The sequence below is a fragment of the Agelaius phoeniceus genome, chromosome 5, assembly GCF_051311805.1.
Source record: "Agelaius phoeniceus isolate bAgePho1 chromosome 5, bAgePho1.hap1, whole genome shotgun sequence".
NCBI lineage: Eukaryota > Metazoa > Chordata > Aves > Passeriformes > Icteridae > Agelaius > Agelaius phoeniceus.
In genome coordinates this window covers 72,550,979-72,567,347 of record NC_135269.1, presented here as the reverse complement: position 1 = coordinate 72,567,347, position 16,369 = coordinate 72,550,979, and the positions used below count along the sequence as shown (strand labels likewise).

Here is a 16,369-nt window from a genome sequence, read left to right as displayed (position 1 = left end):
TTCTTCCTTTTCACCTTCTCCTCGCCATTCTCCTTCCTTTTCACCTTCTCCTCCTTCACCTTCTCCTCCTTCCTTTTCATCTTCTCCTCCTCATTCTCCTTCCTTTTCTCCTTCTCCTTCTCTTCTCCTTCCTTTTCTTCTTCTCCTTCCTTTTCTCGTTCTCTTTCTCCTTCTCCTTCTTCCTTTTCACCTTCTCCTCGCCATTCTCCTTCCTTTTCACCTTCTCCTTCTACTTCACCTCCTCCTCCTTCCTTTTCTCCTTCTCCTCCTCCTTCCTTTTCTCCTTCTCCTCCTCATTCTCCTTCCTTTTCTCCTTCTCCTTCTCTTCTCCTTCCTTTTCTCATTCTCTTTCTCCTTCTCCTCCTCGTTCTCCTTCCTTTTCACCTTCTCTTTCTCCTTTTCCTTCCTTTTCTCCTTCTCCATCCTTTTCTCCTTCTCCTTCTCCTCCTTCTCTCACTAAAAAAAACCAATTCATAATTCCCATGACACAAAATGTTACCACTGGAATTTTTTCCTTTCTCCATCCCTCTCCATTTCCAGGGCAATATTTGGACTTTTCCAGGTGTCTCCAAGTACAATGGGCAGTGCTGCCTTGGGACAGAATCTGGGCCCAGCAACTGCTTCTTGCTGGATTAATAGTAGGTTAATTAAAATGAGAGTAATAACCCTGATGGGAAACCATCCCAGGCTGCCCAACACAGACCATTTCTTGGGACCATTTTCCCTGACACATTGACTTATTGGGAATGAATCACAGTCCCAAGTATTCCTGGGAGCATGAACTCACATCCTGAGCACGTTATATGTACTCAGTGCAGGAACCTGGGAGAGCTGATAAGAAATTAGGTAAATCCTGCTTAAATCCTCCCAGGAAAACAAAAGCTGATTAATGATTAATCATTAACAAAAAAACCAAAAACAATTATTAATGACTACAGTACCATTCTGCTCCTTGGAGCAGAGTTTTGGTTTCTGTTTCTGGAATAAGAATGCAAAGGAATATTTTTATCCTGGAAGGAGATGGATCCTCATCCCTGGTGCTTTAAAACAAGGAGTTTGTCTTCCTTTGGACACTGGACTAATCTCTAGTCCTGACTCAAAATGCAGCTTTTTTTACCCAGGAATCTGCAGTTCAAGAGTCACATCCAAGAACACAACCCTTCCATGAGCTGCATCCAAGGAGAAACCTGGAACTCCTCAACATTCCACCTGTGCTGCTGCATCCCCCCAGCTTCCCCTTCCCTGCAGTGCTGGGGGGCCTCAGCAATTCCCACCTGGATGCTGAAGTGTCCCTTCACCAAACCAGGGGGACAGGGAAGCACCCCTTGACCCCCAGGGACTCGTGCATGGAAAAGGTGGGACAATTGTCCATATCCAGAGCCCCAGGTGCCTGAGCAAGGTGAGGAACAAGAGATAATCCCTTATTCCCTGAAGGCTTGGAGTGTCACAGCCTGGAATCATCCCAGGTGGAAATCTACCATTGTTAGTAGAGCTCTGAAAAAAAAAAAAATCTTCCAGTAATTCCCAGCTTGGGTTGTGCCAGGGTGGAAACTTCCTGATGACTTATGGGAAATCAGGGAATCTGAGAATGACTTGGAAAGGATTCCAAGGATCACCCAGTGCCAGCCCTGCCCTGGCAGGGCCACCTCCCAGTGTCCCAGGCTGCTCCAGCCCCAGTGTCCAGCCTGGCCTTGGGCACTGCAGGGATGCAGGGGCAGCCCCAGCTGCTCTGGCAATCCCAGCCCAGCCAGGAATTCCTCATTGCCAAGATCCCATCCCTGGCTGCCCTCTGGCACTGGGAGCCATTCCCTGGGTGCTGTCCCTGCAGGCCTTGGCCCCAGCCCCTCTGCAGCTCTCCTGGAGCCCCTTCAGGCCTGCAATGTGCTGGAAGCTCTCCCTGGAGCCTTCTCCTCTCCAGGCTGAAGGGGCTGGTGCAGAGGGCCTGGTGTTAAGCAGGGATCTGGGATCTGTAATTAACTGGCTGTTGGAATTGGAGCAAACCCTGTCCATGTAAATGTTCAATCAGTCAATGATTCAATGCTGCTAAAACCTTTTGTGCCCTCATCCTTTTGCACCCTCTCCACCCCCAGTCTCCATATTAATAATTCTGAATTGATTCTGACCTGGTGCTCATTTCATCCATGTGATAAATAATTGAATGGACTGAGCCAAGGACATGGAACGTTGGAGAGAATCCAGAGGAGGCCACCAGGATGATCAGAGGGATGGAGCAGCTGGGAGGAAAGGCTGGGAGAGCTGGGAATGTTCACTTGGAGAGGAGAAGGCTCCAGGGAGAGCTTCCAGCACATTGCAGGCCTGCAGGGGCTCCAGGAGAGCTGCAGAGGGGCTGGGGCCAAGGCCTGCAGGGACAGCACCCAGGGAATGGCTCCCAGTGCCAGAGGGCAGCCAGGGATGGGATCTTGGCAATGAGGAATTCCTGGCTGGGCTGGGATTGCCAGAGCAGCTGGGGCTGCCCCTGCATCCCTGCAGTGCCCAAGGCCAGGCTGGACACTGGGGCTGGAGCAGCCTGGGACACTGGGAGGTGGCCCTGCCATGGCAGGGGATGGAAAAAGATGATTTTAAGATCCCTTCCCACCCAAACCTTTCCATAATTCTATGAAATGTATATTAAAATCTCATTTTGCCAATTCCACTGATGGTGGTGGTGGTGAGCCACTGGTGACAACCCAGCCCAAAAATTGCTCCTCAGATGTTCCAAGCCCTTGAAAACAGACAAGCCCTAAAGCATGAGCTTGGATGTGGGGTGCTGAATTCCTCTGGAGATGCAGATGCTGTGTCCAGCCCTTGCTGCTCTCCCTGCCCCAAGGGAGGGATGCTTTGGGATCACATCCTTGTCCTGGTGCTGGGTGGGAAGGATCCTTTGATGCTGCAGCTCGGGGAGTGCACAAAGGGCTCCCTGAGACAGGGACCTGGCAAGGCTTGGTGGGATGATCCTACAAATCAGGGAAAATTCCCTGTCTGAGCACCCCAGAGCCACTCTGGAACTCACAATTCCTGAGCTGGGAATTCCTTCCCAGCTGCACCCCACACTCACAGGCTCAGACCACTCACTCCACATTTGCCATGGCAGAGCCTCAGATGTCTCAACCCTTAAATAATTGTAATCTCAGTGCAATAAATAAATAATAAAACAACAGCTCAAGCTGGTGCCTCTCAGGAGGCAAAGGACCCCCTGGCTTTGCACACCCAATCCAAGCATGGAAAATTCTGCATTCCTCAGCTCCTGCCGTGGCTCTGAGTGTGCGGTCACTTGGCTGGACCACAGTTCCCTGTCCCTTTGCTGGTCAGTGCCAGCTCGTGTCCTCTTGTCCCCAGCCCGTGTCCTCTTGTCCCCAGCCCGTGTCCTCTTACCCCCAGCCCGTGTCCTCTTGTCCCCAGCCCGTGTCCTCTTATCCCCAGCCCGTGTCCTCTTGTCCCCAGCTCGTGTCCTCTTGTCCCCAGCTCGTGTCCTCTTATCCCCAGCTCACGTCCTCTTGTCCCCAGCTCATGTCCTCTTATCCCCAGCCCGTGTCCTCTTATCCCCAGCTCGTGTCCTCTTGTCCCAGCTCGTGTCCTCTTGTACCCAGCTCACATTCTCTTGTCCCCAGCTTGTGTCCTCTTGTCCCCAGCCCATGTCCTCTTATCCCCAGCTCACGTCCTCTTGTCCCCAGCCCGTGTTCTCTTGTCCCCAGCTCGTGTCCTCTTGTCCCCAGCTCATGTCCTCTTGTCCCCAGCTCGTGTCCTCTTGTCCCCAGCCCGTGTCCTCTTGTCCCCACGCAGAGCTTGAGCTGCCCCGTGCACTGAGTGTATTCCTGAACAGCCAATCATTCCCTAGCTCTGGTTTCTCATGGAAAGGCTCGAGGATTTTCATGGGAAGGTATTGCAAAAGAAGTGCCCTTCCCTCCTGGAGGGATCACAATCCTCCAGTGCAAACTCTCACCCAGTTGTGCTTATCTTCTGCAAGATTAGCAGCTGCAGAGCTCTTTGGCATCAGCAGCACCAAAACCCTCATCTGGAAATTCCAGACAGGATTGGATTGTTCACATCCTTTACAAGGAGGAATCCTTGAGAGGAAAGGCAAAAGCTTCCCCTGCAGACTGAATTTGCTTTACCCCAAGCTGAGAGGAGCAGGCAGAGTGCTCAGAGTGCACTGTGAACCCTGCCCTGCTGCCTGTTCCTCATATCTGGGATCCTGCGGGCTCCCAGCCCGTCCAGAGTACAGCCTGGGCACCTGGGCTAACCCTCAGCTGCACTGGATCCTGGGTTCAGTCCTTCCTCAGCATCTTCATCTTGAGATTCTTGTGGTTTTGGGTTTGTTTGTTTTTTAGGGTTAGGGTCAGGATTAAATGTGTGAGATGGCATTTCTTGTTTGGATTTAGATATTTCCTGGTTCTTATTTATATTACAGTCTCACAAATTGTGAGTTTTATAGTATTTCACTCGAACAAACTAAAAATGGAGTTGTATCTCTTTCTTTAGAAGGTTTTTTTAAGGATAAACTGTTTAATTAAGAAATGATACTTAAATTATTTTTGCTTTTAACTTAATGACTGTGGCCTGCAATGTGGACTTTTTTATCCAGTTACACAAAACCACCCAAACCCATGGAGAAGAAGGCGAAGAAGGAGAACCAGTCACCACCCTAAAACCTCTATCTTGTTAAATATATATATATCTATATATATCTATCTATTACTATATATCTATATATATACACATATATAGATATATAGTGTATATATATATATAATCTATATCTATATATCTATTACTGCATTCTAAACCCTTAAACTCTAAGTTTTCACCCCATGTGGTATCACACAGTTCTGTCCAAACTGCCCACCCACAATCCCAGTTCCATCATTCCATTCTGGAAGCTTCTCCAGGCCTCAGGGCAGTGCAGGGTTCTCCTGGGGGTCAGTGCCTGCAGCACAGAAATCTCCAATTCCCAGCCAGGGTTCCAGCAGGGTTCCTGCAGCTTTTCATCTGGAATGTTCCTGAGCAGCACCCTCAGGCACCTCCTTGGTGTTCTCCAGGCTCCCAATGCTCTCTCTAGAACACACTTGGCAGGGTCCAGAGCCTCCTCACGGGTGCAGCCTCTCTTCTGCCTCAGGGAGGGTTCATTGAGGTTAATTCTCTCTCCTTGGGGGCAGAGGGAGGATTTATTCCCCTCTCACGAAGATTTGGCCATGAAATGTTATCCAAGTTACCCTTTGCTTTCCCTTTTCTGGGCATGTGGGGCTATTTGCTGATGCTCACTGATAAAATAAAAAACCCCAAACATGTGAGAATAAAGAGGCCACGAGCAAGGAGCTGAGCTGGGAGGATTTGTTGTGAGCAGGACCGGAGGGTTCTCAGTCCCGGGAATGCTGTGGGATAGAGCCTGACTGCAGGAGCTCTGCAGAACTCCCAGGGTGGATCACAGCTTGTTTCCCAGTTCTGAGATTAGTGTGGGGACCAGCATGTTCCATCTCCGGGACTGGGATTGATGGAATCCCCTGCATGCCCCCAGGACACCGCGATTCCCTTGGACACCACATTTCCCCGGGCAGGGAGTGCTGCCTCATCTCCTGCCGGGATTGCAGGAGATTCCCTTCCCGAGATGCTGCATCCCGAGAGAACCACGGCCCTCCTGGCTATCGCGGTGACCCGCATCTCGCTGCTTTCTCCAGGGGAATGCCATCCCCTCTCCCCCAGCCGATACTGCACCCCGCGGGTCCCGAACACAAATAATTCATCCTTTTCCTCGCAGGGCATCTCACACCCGCTGGATGCTGCATCCCGGTGTTTCATCCCTTTCCGGGTATTGTATTGTAAGTCGGTCCCCGGGCACCGAACGGCCCCGGCACCGCCGCCTCCCGTCGCCCCTCCCGGAGAGCGCATCCTCATCCCCTCCCTGCCCCTGCCGCCCATCCTCTCAGGGCGGCGCGTCCCTGCCGGTGAGCCCGACTCGAAAGCGAAAGCGAAACCGCTCGGGCCGCACTGGGACGGCGACAGCGGCGGGGAAGCGCCGCGGAGCTGCCGCTGGACCGCAGAGCTGCCCCCGGATCGCGGAGCTGCCCCCGGGCCGGTGCCATGGCACCGCCGCTGCTGCCGCTGCTCTGCGGCACCGCCGCGCTCCTGCTGCTCCGCGCCGCCGCCGACACCGGTAAGCGGGGCTGCCCCGGGCTCCCGGCTCGCCACCGGCTTCTCCGAGCCCTGCCCGGGTGTCCACACCCTCCCGGGGAGCTCTACGCCTTCCCCGGGCTGCGCACTCCGTTTCCGGGAACCCTCCGCCTTCCCCGGGGTGCCCGCTCTGTCCCGAGGGTGCCCGCTCCGCTCCCCGGGGTGCCCGCTCCGCTCCCCGGGATCCCCGCTCCGCTCCAGGTGAGCCTGCTCGACTTCCGGAGGGGATCGCGCCACTCCCGGGGCTGCCAAGCTCCCGCGGAGGTGCCCACACTCTCCCTGGGCTGCCCGTGCCATCCCTAAGGTGTTTGCTCCGGTCCCGAAGGTGCTCGCTCCGCTTTCCCGGGATGCCGGTGCCAATCCCCGAGCTGCCCGCTCTGCTCCCCGGGATGCCGGTGCCAATCCCGGGATGCCCGCTACCCTGCCCGGGCTACCCACGCTATTCCCTGGGGTACCCAAACTCTCATTTGGGGTGGCCACGCTGTCCCTGGGGTGGCCGTGCCATCCCTAAGATGTTTTCTGTGCTTCCTTGGGTGGTTGCTCTGTTCCCTGGGGTACCCAAGCCCCCACTCAAGGTGCCCAGGCTGCTCCTCAGGATGTCCATGCCACACCTGGGGTGTCCATGCCATCCCTGGGGTGCCCATGCTGCTCCCTGGGGTGTCCATTCCACACCTGGGGTGTCTATGCTGCTCTCTGGGGTGCCCATGCCACACCCGGGGTGCCCATGCCACACCTGGGGTGCCCACGCTGCTCCCTGCATTCCCAAACCTGTCCCTGGGTGCCTCCTGTGCCCCCCAGGCTGCAGCCCCGTGTTCCCTGGGTGCTCACCTCGCTCCTGGCATTCCCACACCACCTCCTGGCAGTGTCCAGGGAGGCTGGGGCTGCTTTCCAGGATCTGTGTGCTGGGCCCATGGCAGCTGCATCACGGTGGGATCTCAGCCTGGCTGCACTCCCTGGCTTTCCCATGGCACTGGGAGTTGTCCTCAATGGCTGCTGAGCCTGGAATGTCACATCATTGTCCTGCCTCTCCAAAAGTCCAAAACCCTGGAATTACTGGGTCATGACAGCTAAAGACACCTTCAAGGTCACTGAGTGTAACAATTAACCCAGCTGTGCCAGGGCCACCACTGACCCTGTCCCCAGTGCCACATCCACAGGGTTTTAAATCCCTCCAGGGATGGGGACTCCACCCCTGCCCTGGGCAGCTCATCCCAATGCTTTGCAGCCCTTTCCAGGAAGGAATTGTCCCCAAATCCCCCCTGAGCTGCCCTGGCCCAGCCTGAGGCCGTTCCCTCTGCTCCTGTCCCTGTTCCCTGGAGCACAGCCCGACCCCCCCGGCTGTGCCCTCCTGGCAGGGACTTGTGCAGAGCCACAAGGGGCCCCCTGAGCCTCCTTTGCTCCAGGCTCAGCCCCTGCCCAGCTCCCTCAGCCCTCCTGGTTCTCCAGACCCTTCCCAGCTCCCTCAGCCCCTCCTGGTTCTCCAGACCCTTCCCAGCTCCCTCAGCCCCTCCTGGGGCTCCAGACCCTTCCCAGCTCCCTCAGCCCCTCCTGGGGCTCCAGACCCTTCCCAGCTCCCTCAGCCCCTCCTGGCTCTCCAGACCCTTCCCAGCTCCCTCAGCCCCTCCTGGTTCTCCAGACCCTTCCCAGCTCCCTCAGCCCCTCCTGGTTCTCCAGACCCTTCCCAGCTCCCTCAGCCCCTCCTGGTTCTCCAGACCCTTCCCAGCTCCCTCAGCCCCTCCTGGCTCTCCAGACCCTTCCCAGCTCTGTTGCTCTTGGAGCTTTGGGAAAATTCCCATCACAGCTTGGGCCTTGGAGCTACGCCTTGGTTCATCTTCCCAGGAGCTCCTGGAAGCAGCAAGACCATTGGGAAATACTTACTTTGCTGATCATATGGCAGCTGTGAAGGATTCTGTGAAATAAGGCTGGAAGGGAATGCAGAGCTTTGGGACAGCTTCAGTGCTCACTGTTCTCCAAGTTCCTGTGGGCTCCTGAAGCCTTGGAAAATGAATTTATCCCTATTTATAACAGAACGACACAAATGGCCAGGAATGTCAAAGTCTTGGGTGACAAAAAAAGCCAGAAGAGTGCCATGCACTGGAAAAACACGGGCCCTGAGCCTCAGGAACAAGCTAAAAATAGCCCTCCAAAGAAAGTCCTTGCTCACCATGGGTCCCAGACACCCCGACAGCATTCCAGGCAGCAGTGCTGCCACCAGGATTGTTCTCTGGGGCAAAACCCGTGGGTTTAGGGGGTGTTAGAGAAAATGAACAATATTTATTTCTTCTAGTTCACGTGATGGACAGTTTGGGATGTGCTGTTGCATCCCACGATGTTCCCACTGGGCATCCTGTCCTCTCCTGCTCAACTGGAAATATTTTTGAGCTGAAACGTGGAAGTTTTATCTATTTCCATGATTTTGGCATTTCTCATGGATTTTTCTTGCATCTAGATTTGTGAAATTCCTCTTTTCTCCGCTTTTTTTTTTTTTTTTTTTTTTGCTCATAGCTTTTAAATTTTGAGCAGAAAACCTCCACCTCTCTGGACCTTTTCCTGATCATTTTTGAAGGAGAACAGCCAAGTTTTTCCTGGTGTGGATTCTCCAGTGTCCAGCTGTGGCTGTGCATCCCTGGGAAGCTGTATTTGGACATGGAATGATTCACATGGCAGCATCTCCATGCCTGGGGTCATCCTGGCTGTGTTCCCTGTTCTGCTTCCCAACGTGCCAGAATGGGCTCATCCTCCACAACCGCCATCGTTGGAGGTCACTGGTGGGGGATGACAAAAAAAAAAGAGAAGAAAAAATCCATGGAAATGCAAAACCCAGGGATATCAGGCACATTCCAACCTGGCCATTTAATCCCAGCAGGATGCAGGGAATCCCGATGGAAATAAGGCAGCTGGAGGTGTTTTCCTGGGATGGTCAGTCCTGGCACCGCAGCTCCTTCGGGAGGTTGGCAAGCCTGGGATGAGTCTTTGAGCACCTGGGATGATCCATCCATGGGAAATTCCAACTCATTCCTGAGGGATTAAAGCCTAAATCCTTCATCTCCAGCTGATTCCTCCCCTTTTCCCCCTTGGAATGTGTTTGTCTCATCAAACAAGCTGAAATCCATGGATGGTGTGAAACATGGCATGGTGATCCTGGAGAGTGGTGCTGCTGGGATCTTGTGGGAACAACTTGGGCATTTTTTACAAGAGGAGATTCCAACCAACTGTTAAAAAAACCCCTCTTTGGAGGAATTGGGATGAGGAGAGGAGGTTTAAAAGCTGGAAGGCAATAACAGAGCTCGCAGATCCCAGATTTTCCTGGACATTTTTGGTGTTTCCGGCTGAATTTCCTGCTGTGCTCCCTTCGGAGGCGCAGCCGGCACCGGGAGGGTTTTTCAGTGGCTCAAGGCACAGTGCCAGGTCTGGTGAGTTGTGATACTGTTGTGAAACATCCTCAGGCAGGCATTTCCCAGTTCCAAGAACTGCTGATTCCAGGAATTTCACCCACATCCTGAGAGGAGACCAAGAGCTGCTGCGCTCAGCACCTGCATGTCCCCATGTCACTCGTGTCCTCTGGCCACACTGGCCAGGACTGCACCAGATCCACCTGGGCACAGAAACGGAGCAGATTCCCCCTGCCACGTTCTGGGGATGCACCACAAATTGGGGCAGGAGGTTCTCAGGATGGAGATTTTTTATCTCTGCATGTTTTGGGTGCTGCGGGTGCACGTTGTGTTCCTGTCCCCACTGCTGCTGTGCCACTGTTCCCTTCCCATCCTGCTCCCATCCCCACTGTTCCCTTCCCATCCTGTTCCCATCCCCACGATTTCCAGTTCCCCATTCTGTTCCCATTCCCACGATTTCCAGTTCCCCATCCTGCTCCCATCCCCACTGTTTCCAGTTCCCCATTCTGCTCCCATCCCCACTGTTTCCAGTTCCCCATCCTGTTCCCACTCCCATGATTTCCAGTTCCCCATTCTGTTCCCATCCTCACTGTTTCCAGTTCCCCATTCTGTTCCCATTCCCACGATTTCCAGTTCCCCATCCTGCTCCCATCCTCACTGTTTCCAGTTCCCCATTCTGCTCCCATTCCCACGATTTCCAGTTCCCCATTTTGCTCCCATCCTCTCTGTTTCTATCATGTTCCCATGCCCACTGTTTCTATCCCCATTGTGCTCCTATTCCCATCCTGCTCCCATCCCCGCTGCCATCACACTCCTGTCCTTGTCACAGGCACGTTCCCATCCCTGCGTGCTCCTGTCCTCCCTGCCATGGCATTCCCATTCCCACTGTTCTTCCATCTCTATTCCATAATGATCCCAGCCCAGCTGTGTGTTCCTCCTGGCTGGACACTGCTCCATCCCAGCTGGGCATCGTTCCATCCATGGCAGGCATCAATTCATCCATCCAGCCTGGCCATGCCTCGTTCCCTCCTATCCCTCCTTCCCATCCCAGATACCCATCATTCCATCCTATCCCTCCTTCCCATCCCAGATACCCATCATTCCATCCTATCCCTCCTTCCCATCCCAGATACCCATCATTCCATCCTATCCCTCCTTCCCATCACAGATATCCATCATTCCATCCTATCCCTACTTCCCATGCCAGATATCCACTGCTCCATCCTATCCATACTTCCCATTGCTCCATACTTCACATCCCAGCCCTGCATGGATCCATCCCATCCCAGCCATCCAACACTCCCCCCAGGTCATCCATCCCATCCCAGATATCCACGGCTCCCCTCCTGCTCATCCATCCCATCCCAGATATCCACTGCTCCATCCTGCTCATCCATCCCACCCCAGATATCCACAGCTCCCTCCTGCTCATCCATCCCACCCCAGCCATCCATGGCTCCATCCCAGCTGCATTTTGTGTTGTTCCCATTGTACATCTCTCCACGTCTCCATGCTGGCTCCCACTGGGATCAGGGAGCTTCCAGCAGCCAGGATCATGGATAAGTTGTTCCCACACCACCACAGGGATCCAGGTGCTGGCACAGCTTTGGAACAACCAGGAAATTTTGCCCCTTGCACCAGAAGAGATGGGAAATTTCATCACTCTGGTACAGAACCGAGCTCATCCTGAGGCTGAAGGGGAAGCAGGAGCTCGTTTGGGGAAAAGCAAAGCCACAACTCCAAGGCCACTGTTGTCCCTCTGTCTGGGATACTTGGATTTCAGCTGCCACCTTCCAGAGGGGAAAAGCTCGTGGGCAGTGGCTGGAGGACTCACCAGCAGCTGGGATTTCTCATGTCCAGCTGTGACATGAGTGGAGAAGGATGGGGGCAGTGACCACAGCTGGAATGCAGCAGCTGGAGGCAGCTGGGGCTGCTGGCCTGGGACAGTCACTGCAAGGGGATGGAATTCCATAAAACTTCCTTGCTGGCTGGAGGAGCTGCTCCAAGTGACCACAAACATGCCGGAAGTGGAGTTTTCCCTTTCTCCAGCCTCTGGAGCAGCTGCTACAAGTGATCCCAAAAATGCTGGGAATATTTTCCCTTTCTCCATCCCCTGTGTCAGGCACAGGGTCCCTTTACTTTTGCAGGACAGATAAATCCCTATATTCACCCCTGTGCAGGATTTTATAGCATGATGGAAAGGTTTGGGTTGGGAGGGAATTTAGGGCTCACCTCATTCCATGCTGTACCACAGGCAGGGACACCTTCCTCTATCCCAGGCTGCTGCTCCAAGCCCCGTCCAACCCAGCCTCGGGCACTTGCAGGGATGAGGAGTGGGGAGCTCCCCAGCACAGCCAGAGGTTGTCTGGTGTCCCTGTTGTGATTCCAGCTGTTTTGTCCCCATCCCAGTGCACTGCAGCCCCCCCAAGGCCGTGGCCAACGCTCACATCGACGCCGGGAGTCGCACGGAGCTGAACTCCCGCCTGCGCTACTCCTGCAAGCCCGGGTACAAACGGAAAGCTGGGACCTCCAGCCTCATCCAGTGCATCCTCTGGAACGGCTCCCAGCCCCGCTGGACCCACCCCACCCTCCAGTGCATCCGTAAGCCCGCAGGGGGGAGCTGGGACACCTCCAAACAGGAGGATGGGAAGAAACGCGAGCACCAGCCAAGTTCTGTTTCCAAAAGAATCAGAAATGGGGGAATTATGGAGAGGAATTTAATCCGTGGAATTCCTCATGGATAATGGCTTGGATCATGGCTTGGGAAAAGCAAAGTTTAGGGCCTTGCATCCTTCAGTGCTCACAGACCTGGGGAGGAAGGTAAAACCTGGGAGAGGAATTTATTGGTGAGGATGGAACACCAGGAGGAACGCGGAATTTATAAACCGCAAAGAGACTTTGCATAAACCAGAGGTGCCCAGTGTGGGAAAACATAATTAAAAGGCTGAAAATAGGGACTAATTAGGATAATTAAAAAGGGACAAATTATTAACTAGTAGAAGACAGAATGGTAATTAATGACTTGAAGGCAGTGAGCATTAATTCCTTGTTTTGCTAAAATATAAAAATTGTTAAAATTTGACAACGAATACCCATTTTTTGGAACTTGTGGAATTTCCCCCAGACCTCAATGTTGGATATAATAATTTTGACTTTACAACTTACCACACCACTTGCAGAGTTCCTTTCCCAGCTGATGGTGTCTCCCTGTTGTGTTTTCCCAAAGGAGATCCGGCTCTTTCCAGGGAAACCCCCGGCGCGGCGAGCACGACCCAGAGGGGTGAGGAGCAGGATTGGGATTGGGGTTGGAGCTGCCATGGCCATGGCAAAGCCACAGCTCCCAGGGTGTGGGAACCACAACATTCCCGTGCTGGGATCAGATCCTCCCCATGGGGTGAAATCCCAGCGTTCCTGGCTGCTGGATGAGGGCACGGGAATAACGGTGCCGCCTTTTGATTTTGGGAATTTAAACATTTCCCACTGTTCTCCCAGCAGGAACCACCAGTGCCAGCCCAAATTCCAGCCCTTCTCCAGCTCCCAGTCAGTCACCTGTGCCACCAGCACCAGATGGATCCAGGCCACCAGAGATGGTGCCAACACTGGACACATCCACGCTGGGAGAGGGCACAGCCCCACTGCCCATCCCACCCACGGAGTATGCCGCAGGTTGGGCTGACTCCCAAGGGAGTACCAACCTCCCCTGGGCCTTGTTTCATCCACAAAGGCTCTCTTGCTTTTCCAATGGAATTTTCCTTCTCTCCAGCCTCCTTTCTAGGGAGGCTCCTTCCCAGCATCCACCCCTTTCCTACCTTTGCAGCTCAAAATTTCCTTTTCTCTCCTCTTTTCCAGTTTCCATCCAGTCCGTGGCCTCTTCTGTTGGTAAGCTGGGAAAAAAAAAACAAACTTCTTTGGGAAACAGGGGCTTATTTCAATTTTTTTAAGTTTAAAATCCCTTCTGGGGGCTGTGGGAGCTTTATTCCATGGCCAATGGGAATGCCACTGAGCGGGGGAAGGATTCAGCACCCAAATTTCTTCCTGGAAAGAAGAATTCCCAATTCCCTCCCTCCAGGGGTGGGGAGGGATCTTGTGATCGTGCCTGGAGTGGTGTTGGCTCCTCCTGGAGCTGTTTTGGTGGAATTCCTCAGCCCTGGGTTGGGAGATGCTCCTCACCCCGAGTGTCCACCCCACAGGACTCCTGGTGCTGCTGGCCATCGGAATTGCAGCCATCTGCTGCTGGAGGAGGAGGAGGAGGAGGAAGTAAGTGCCAAACCCCAGCAATGAGTGTTCCAAGGCTTCTGTGCTTTCCAGAGAAAAGCCTTGGAATGCCACTGATGCTCCTCGTCCCCCCACAGATGCAGCAGGCAGGGCTACGTGGTGACAGAGGCAGACGTTCCCATGGAGGGAATTCCCTCTGGGAATGAGGAGGTGGTGCCTCCTGTCATTGTCCCCACGGGCTGAGCACCCCCCTGGGGACACTGGCACACCCAGCATGCCGAGGGATGCCGGAGGATGGAGTTCTGGATGCTTCCCCCAGGGTGGCAGAGCACACGGAGCAGCCAGGCTGCTCTTCCCGGCCTGAACACGGATGATTCCCATGGATGACCCCAAAGGTGGGTGGCTGTCCCGCACTGGGAGCTGGCATTTGGGGGAATTTGCCCTGGGGATGCTGGTGGTGGGCAGGGAGAGGGTTGGGCTGTTGGGATGGGGTTTGGGATGAGGCTGAGTTGCCCTGGCCCAGGTAATTCCCACTCCCTGTCCAGGAGCATGGACAGAGTTGGATTGGCTGGACACCTGTCCCATCCCTTGCCCAGCTTTGTCCCCAGATCCCAGAAATGGATGGAGAGGGACCCAGCCAAGCATTTCCCCACATCCTCATCCTTCTCCTGGCTTTGTCCACAAATTGCCCCAAATTCCAGAAATCAGATGGAGAGCACCCAGCCAAGCATTTCCCCACATCCTCAGCTTTGTCCCCAAATCAAGAAAAGTGAAAGATTTTGGGACCATTTTGGTTCATCTTGGGTGCAGCCCTGGCTTTGTCCTGCCCTCTGTTTCCAGCTCCCCAATCCCTTTCCCAGCTTTGTCCCCAAATCAAGAAAATGGATGGAGAGGGACCCAGCCAAGCATTTCCCCAAATCCTCATCCCTTTCCTGCTCTCTTGCAGCCACTGAGGCAGAGCCAAAGGTGCTGGGACCATCCCACCCCACAGAGAGCTCAGGGATCCTTTGGAAGCACTCCCAGCCCTGATCCCGGCCCTGGATCCCCATCCCAGCAGCTCAGGGGGAATCCAAGCTGGAGCAGACTCTCTACAGACACCATCAAGGACCAAAAACACAATTTAGGAATATTTTCCTTCGTGGGTTTTCCCTTTATCCATCAGCAAGTTTTATCCACTTGTTTCCTTATCCAGGTTTTATCCACTTGTTTCCTTACACTATGGAAAAGGCAGCTCTTTATTTTTATGTCTAAATAAATATATTTTATATAAAAAATAACCCAGCAGTGGGTTCTTAACTGGATGGGAAGGACTGGGTTGGGGTGAATCCATGCCCACAGCACCAAGGACATTCCATGGAAATGAAGGGTTCAATCCCATCCTCTGGAGCTGCCAGGTCTCTAAAAGCTTGGGAAGCTGCAGGGATCCAACAGCTGAAATTCCACGGCTTTTCCTGGCTGCTCTTGTCCTGTTGGTGCCTTTGATGAAGGATGGGTGCCAGGCACTGGGCACAAGGAGAGGCTGGGAGGGAGCACTGCAGGTGCCTGACCCACTGCCTGCTCCAGGCTTTGTGCTTCCATCCACATCCAAGGGTTTGGGAATGCACTCCTGGAGGCAGCTTTGAAAGTGAAAGGAGAGGGAGGGAAGCAGCTCCATGGATGGAGCAAAGCAGGATGTCTGAGATTCCTGCAGCAGGCACAGCCCAGGGCTCCAGGACACACTCCTGAAACCACTTTCAGTTTTGATTTCCTGTGGCACAGGCTCTGGAATTGTGGCACAAGGCACAGAGTGTGATCCACCTGAGCATTCCTGGGAAACAAAGGCTGTTTAAGGGCAGGCAAGAGACACAAAGGAAGTGTTGAGGCTTTTCTTGGCTACACATTTAATTTTAGGATTGGAAACCGCTCTCCAGTTTGTCCCTGAGTTTGGCTGGAACCAATCCAAAGGAATTTTTCTGCTGCTGCCTCATTTCTTCCTTCCTGGTTGGCTGCAGGGAGAAGGGAAAGAATGCAGGGAAACCCCTTGGCTGCAAGGATGGAAAATGAATGAACTGGGAGAGATTTATGATTTCCTCCCAGGGCTGGGCAGGAAGGGTTCATTTTAAAGAAATTAACTTTGGATACTTTCCAGTGTTGAGTTTCCTCTTTTTCCAGTGGGTCAGAGGGATTTCCAGGAATGATGGGATATTCAGGAGGTTTGGACACTGGTGACAGGGGGAAGAGAAGGAATGTTCCAGAACGAACCCTGCTCTGTCTGATCCACTCCTGAAGTGCAGATTCCTCTGGATATCCCATTCCCAGCTCCTGGAGGATGAGGCAGGGCTGGAGGAAAGGCATCCCCAGGGAGCCTGCAAGTCCCTCTGGAGCTGGGGCCATCCTGCTCCAACACCTGCCTGAATTGGGAGCTGGGCTGAAATCCTGTCAAAAATCCACCTGGAATCTGGAGCTGGGCTGAAATCCTGTCAAAAATCCACCTGGAATCTGGAGCTGGGCTGAAATCCTGTCAAAAATCCACCTGGAATCTGGAGCTGGGCTGAAATCCTGCTCCAACATCCACTTGATTCTGGAGCTGGGCTGAAATCCTGCTCCAACATCCACCT

At 53.7% G+C, this 16,369-nt stretch overlaps 1 protein-coding gene and 1 long non-coding RNA gene across 4 annotated transcripts; one reads left to right on the top strand and one right to left on the bottom strand.

Moving 5' to 3' along the window:
- Positions 1-5,689: 5,689 nt before the first annotated feature.
- IL15RA (interleukin 15 receptor subunit alpha) lies at positions 5,690-15,049 on the top strand. 3 transcript variants are annotated; one of them, XM_077179311.1, is made up of 8 exons: positions 5,690-6,148; positions 11,967-12,158; positions 12,784-12,837; positions 13,050-13,223; positions 13,407-13,436; positions 13,748-13,814; positions 13,910-14,167; positions 14,719-15,049. In XM_077179311.1, exons 1-7 carry the CDS (start codon positions 6,076-6,078, stop codon positions 14,013-14,015), a joined length of 696 nt encoding a protein of 231 aa, XP_077035426.1. In that variant the 5' UTR covers positions 5,690-6,075; the 3' UTR covers positions 14,016-14,167; positions 14,719-15,049. The 3 variants fall into 3 exon arrangements, with proteins under 3 accessions (XP_077035426.1, XP_077035425.1, XP_077035424.1); XM_077179310.1 differs by having other exon boundaries at positions 13,053-13,436; XM_077179309.1 differs by having other exon boundaries at positions 13,050-13,436.
- Positions 12,576-16,192, bottom strand: LOC143694177 (uncharacterized). The gene is made up of 2 exons (XR_013182526.1): positions 15,070-16,192; positions 12,576-13,441 (listed from the first exon to the last, which is right to left on the bottom strand). It is a non-coding gene; the product is annotated as an uncharacterized LOC143694177 (long non-coding RNA).
- Between the last annotated feature and the right edge of the window lie 177 nt (positions 16,193-16,369).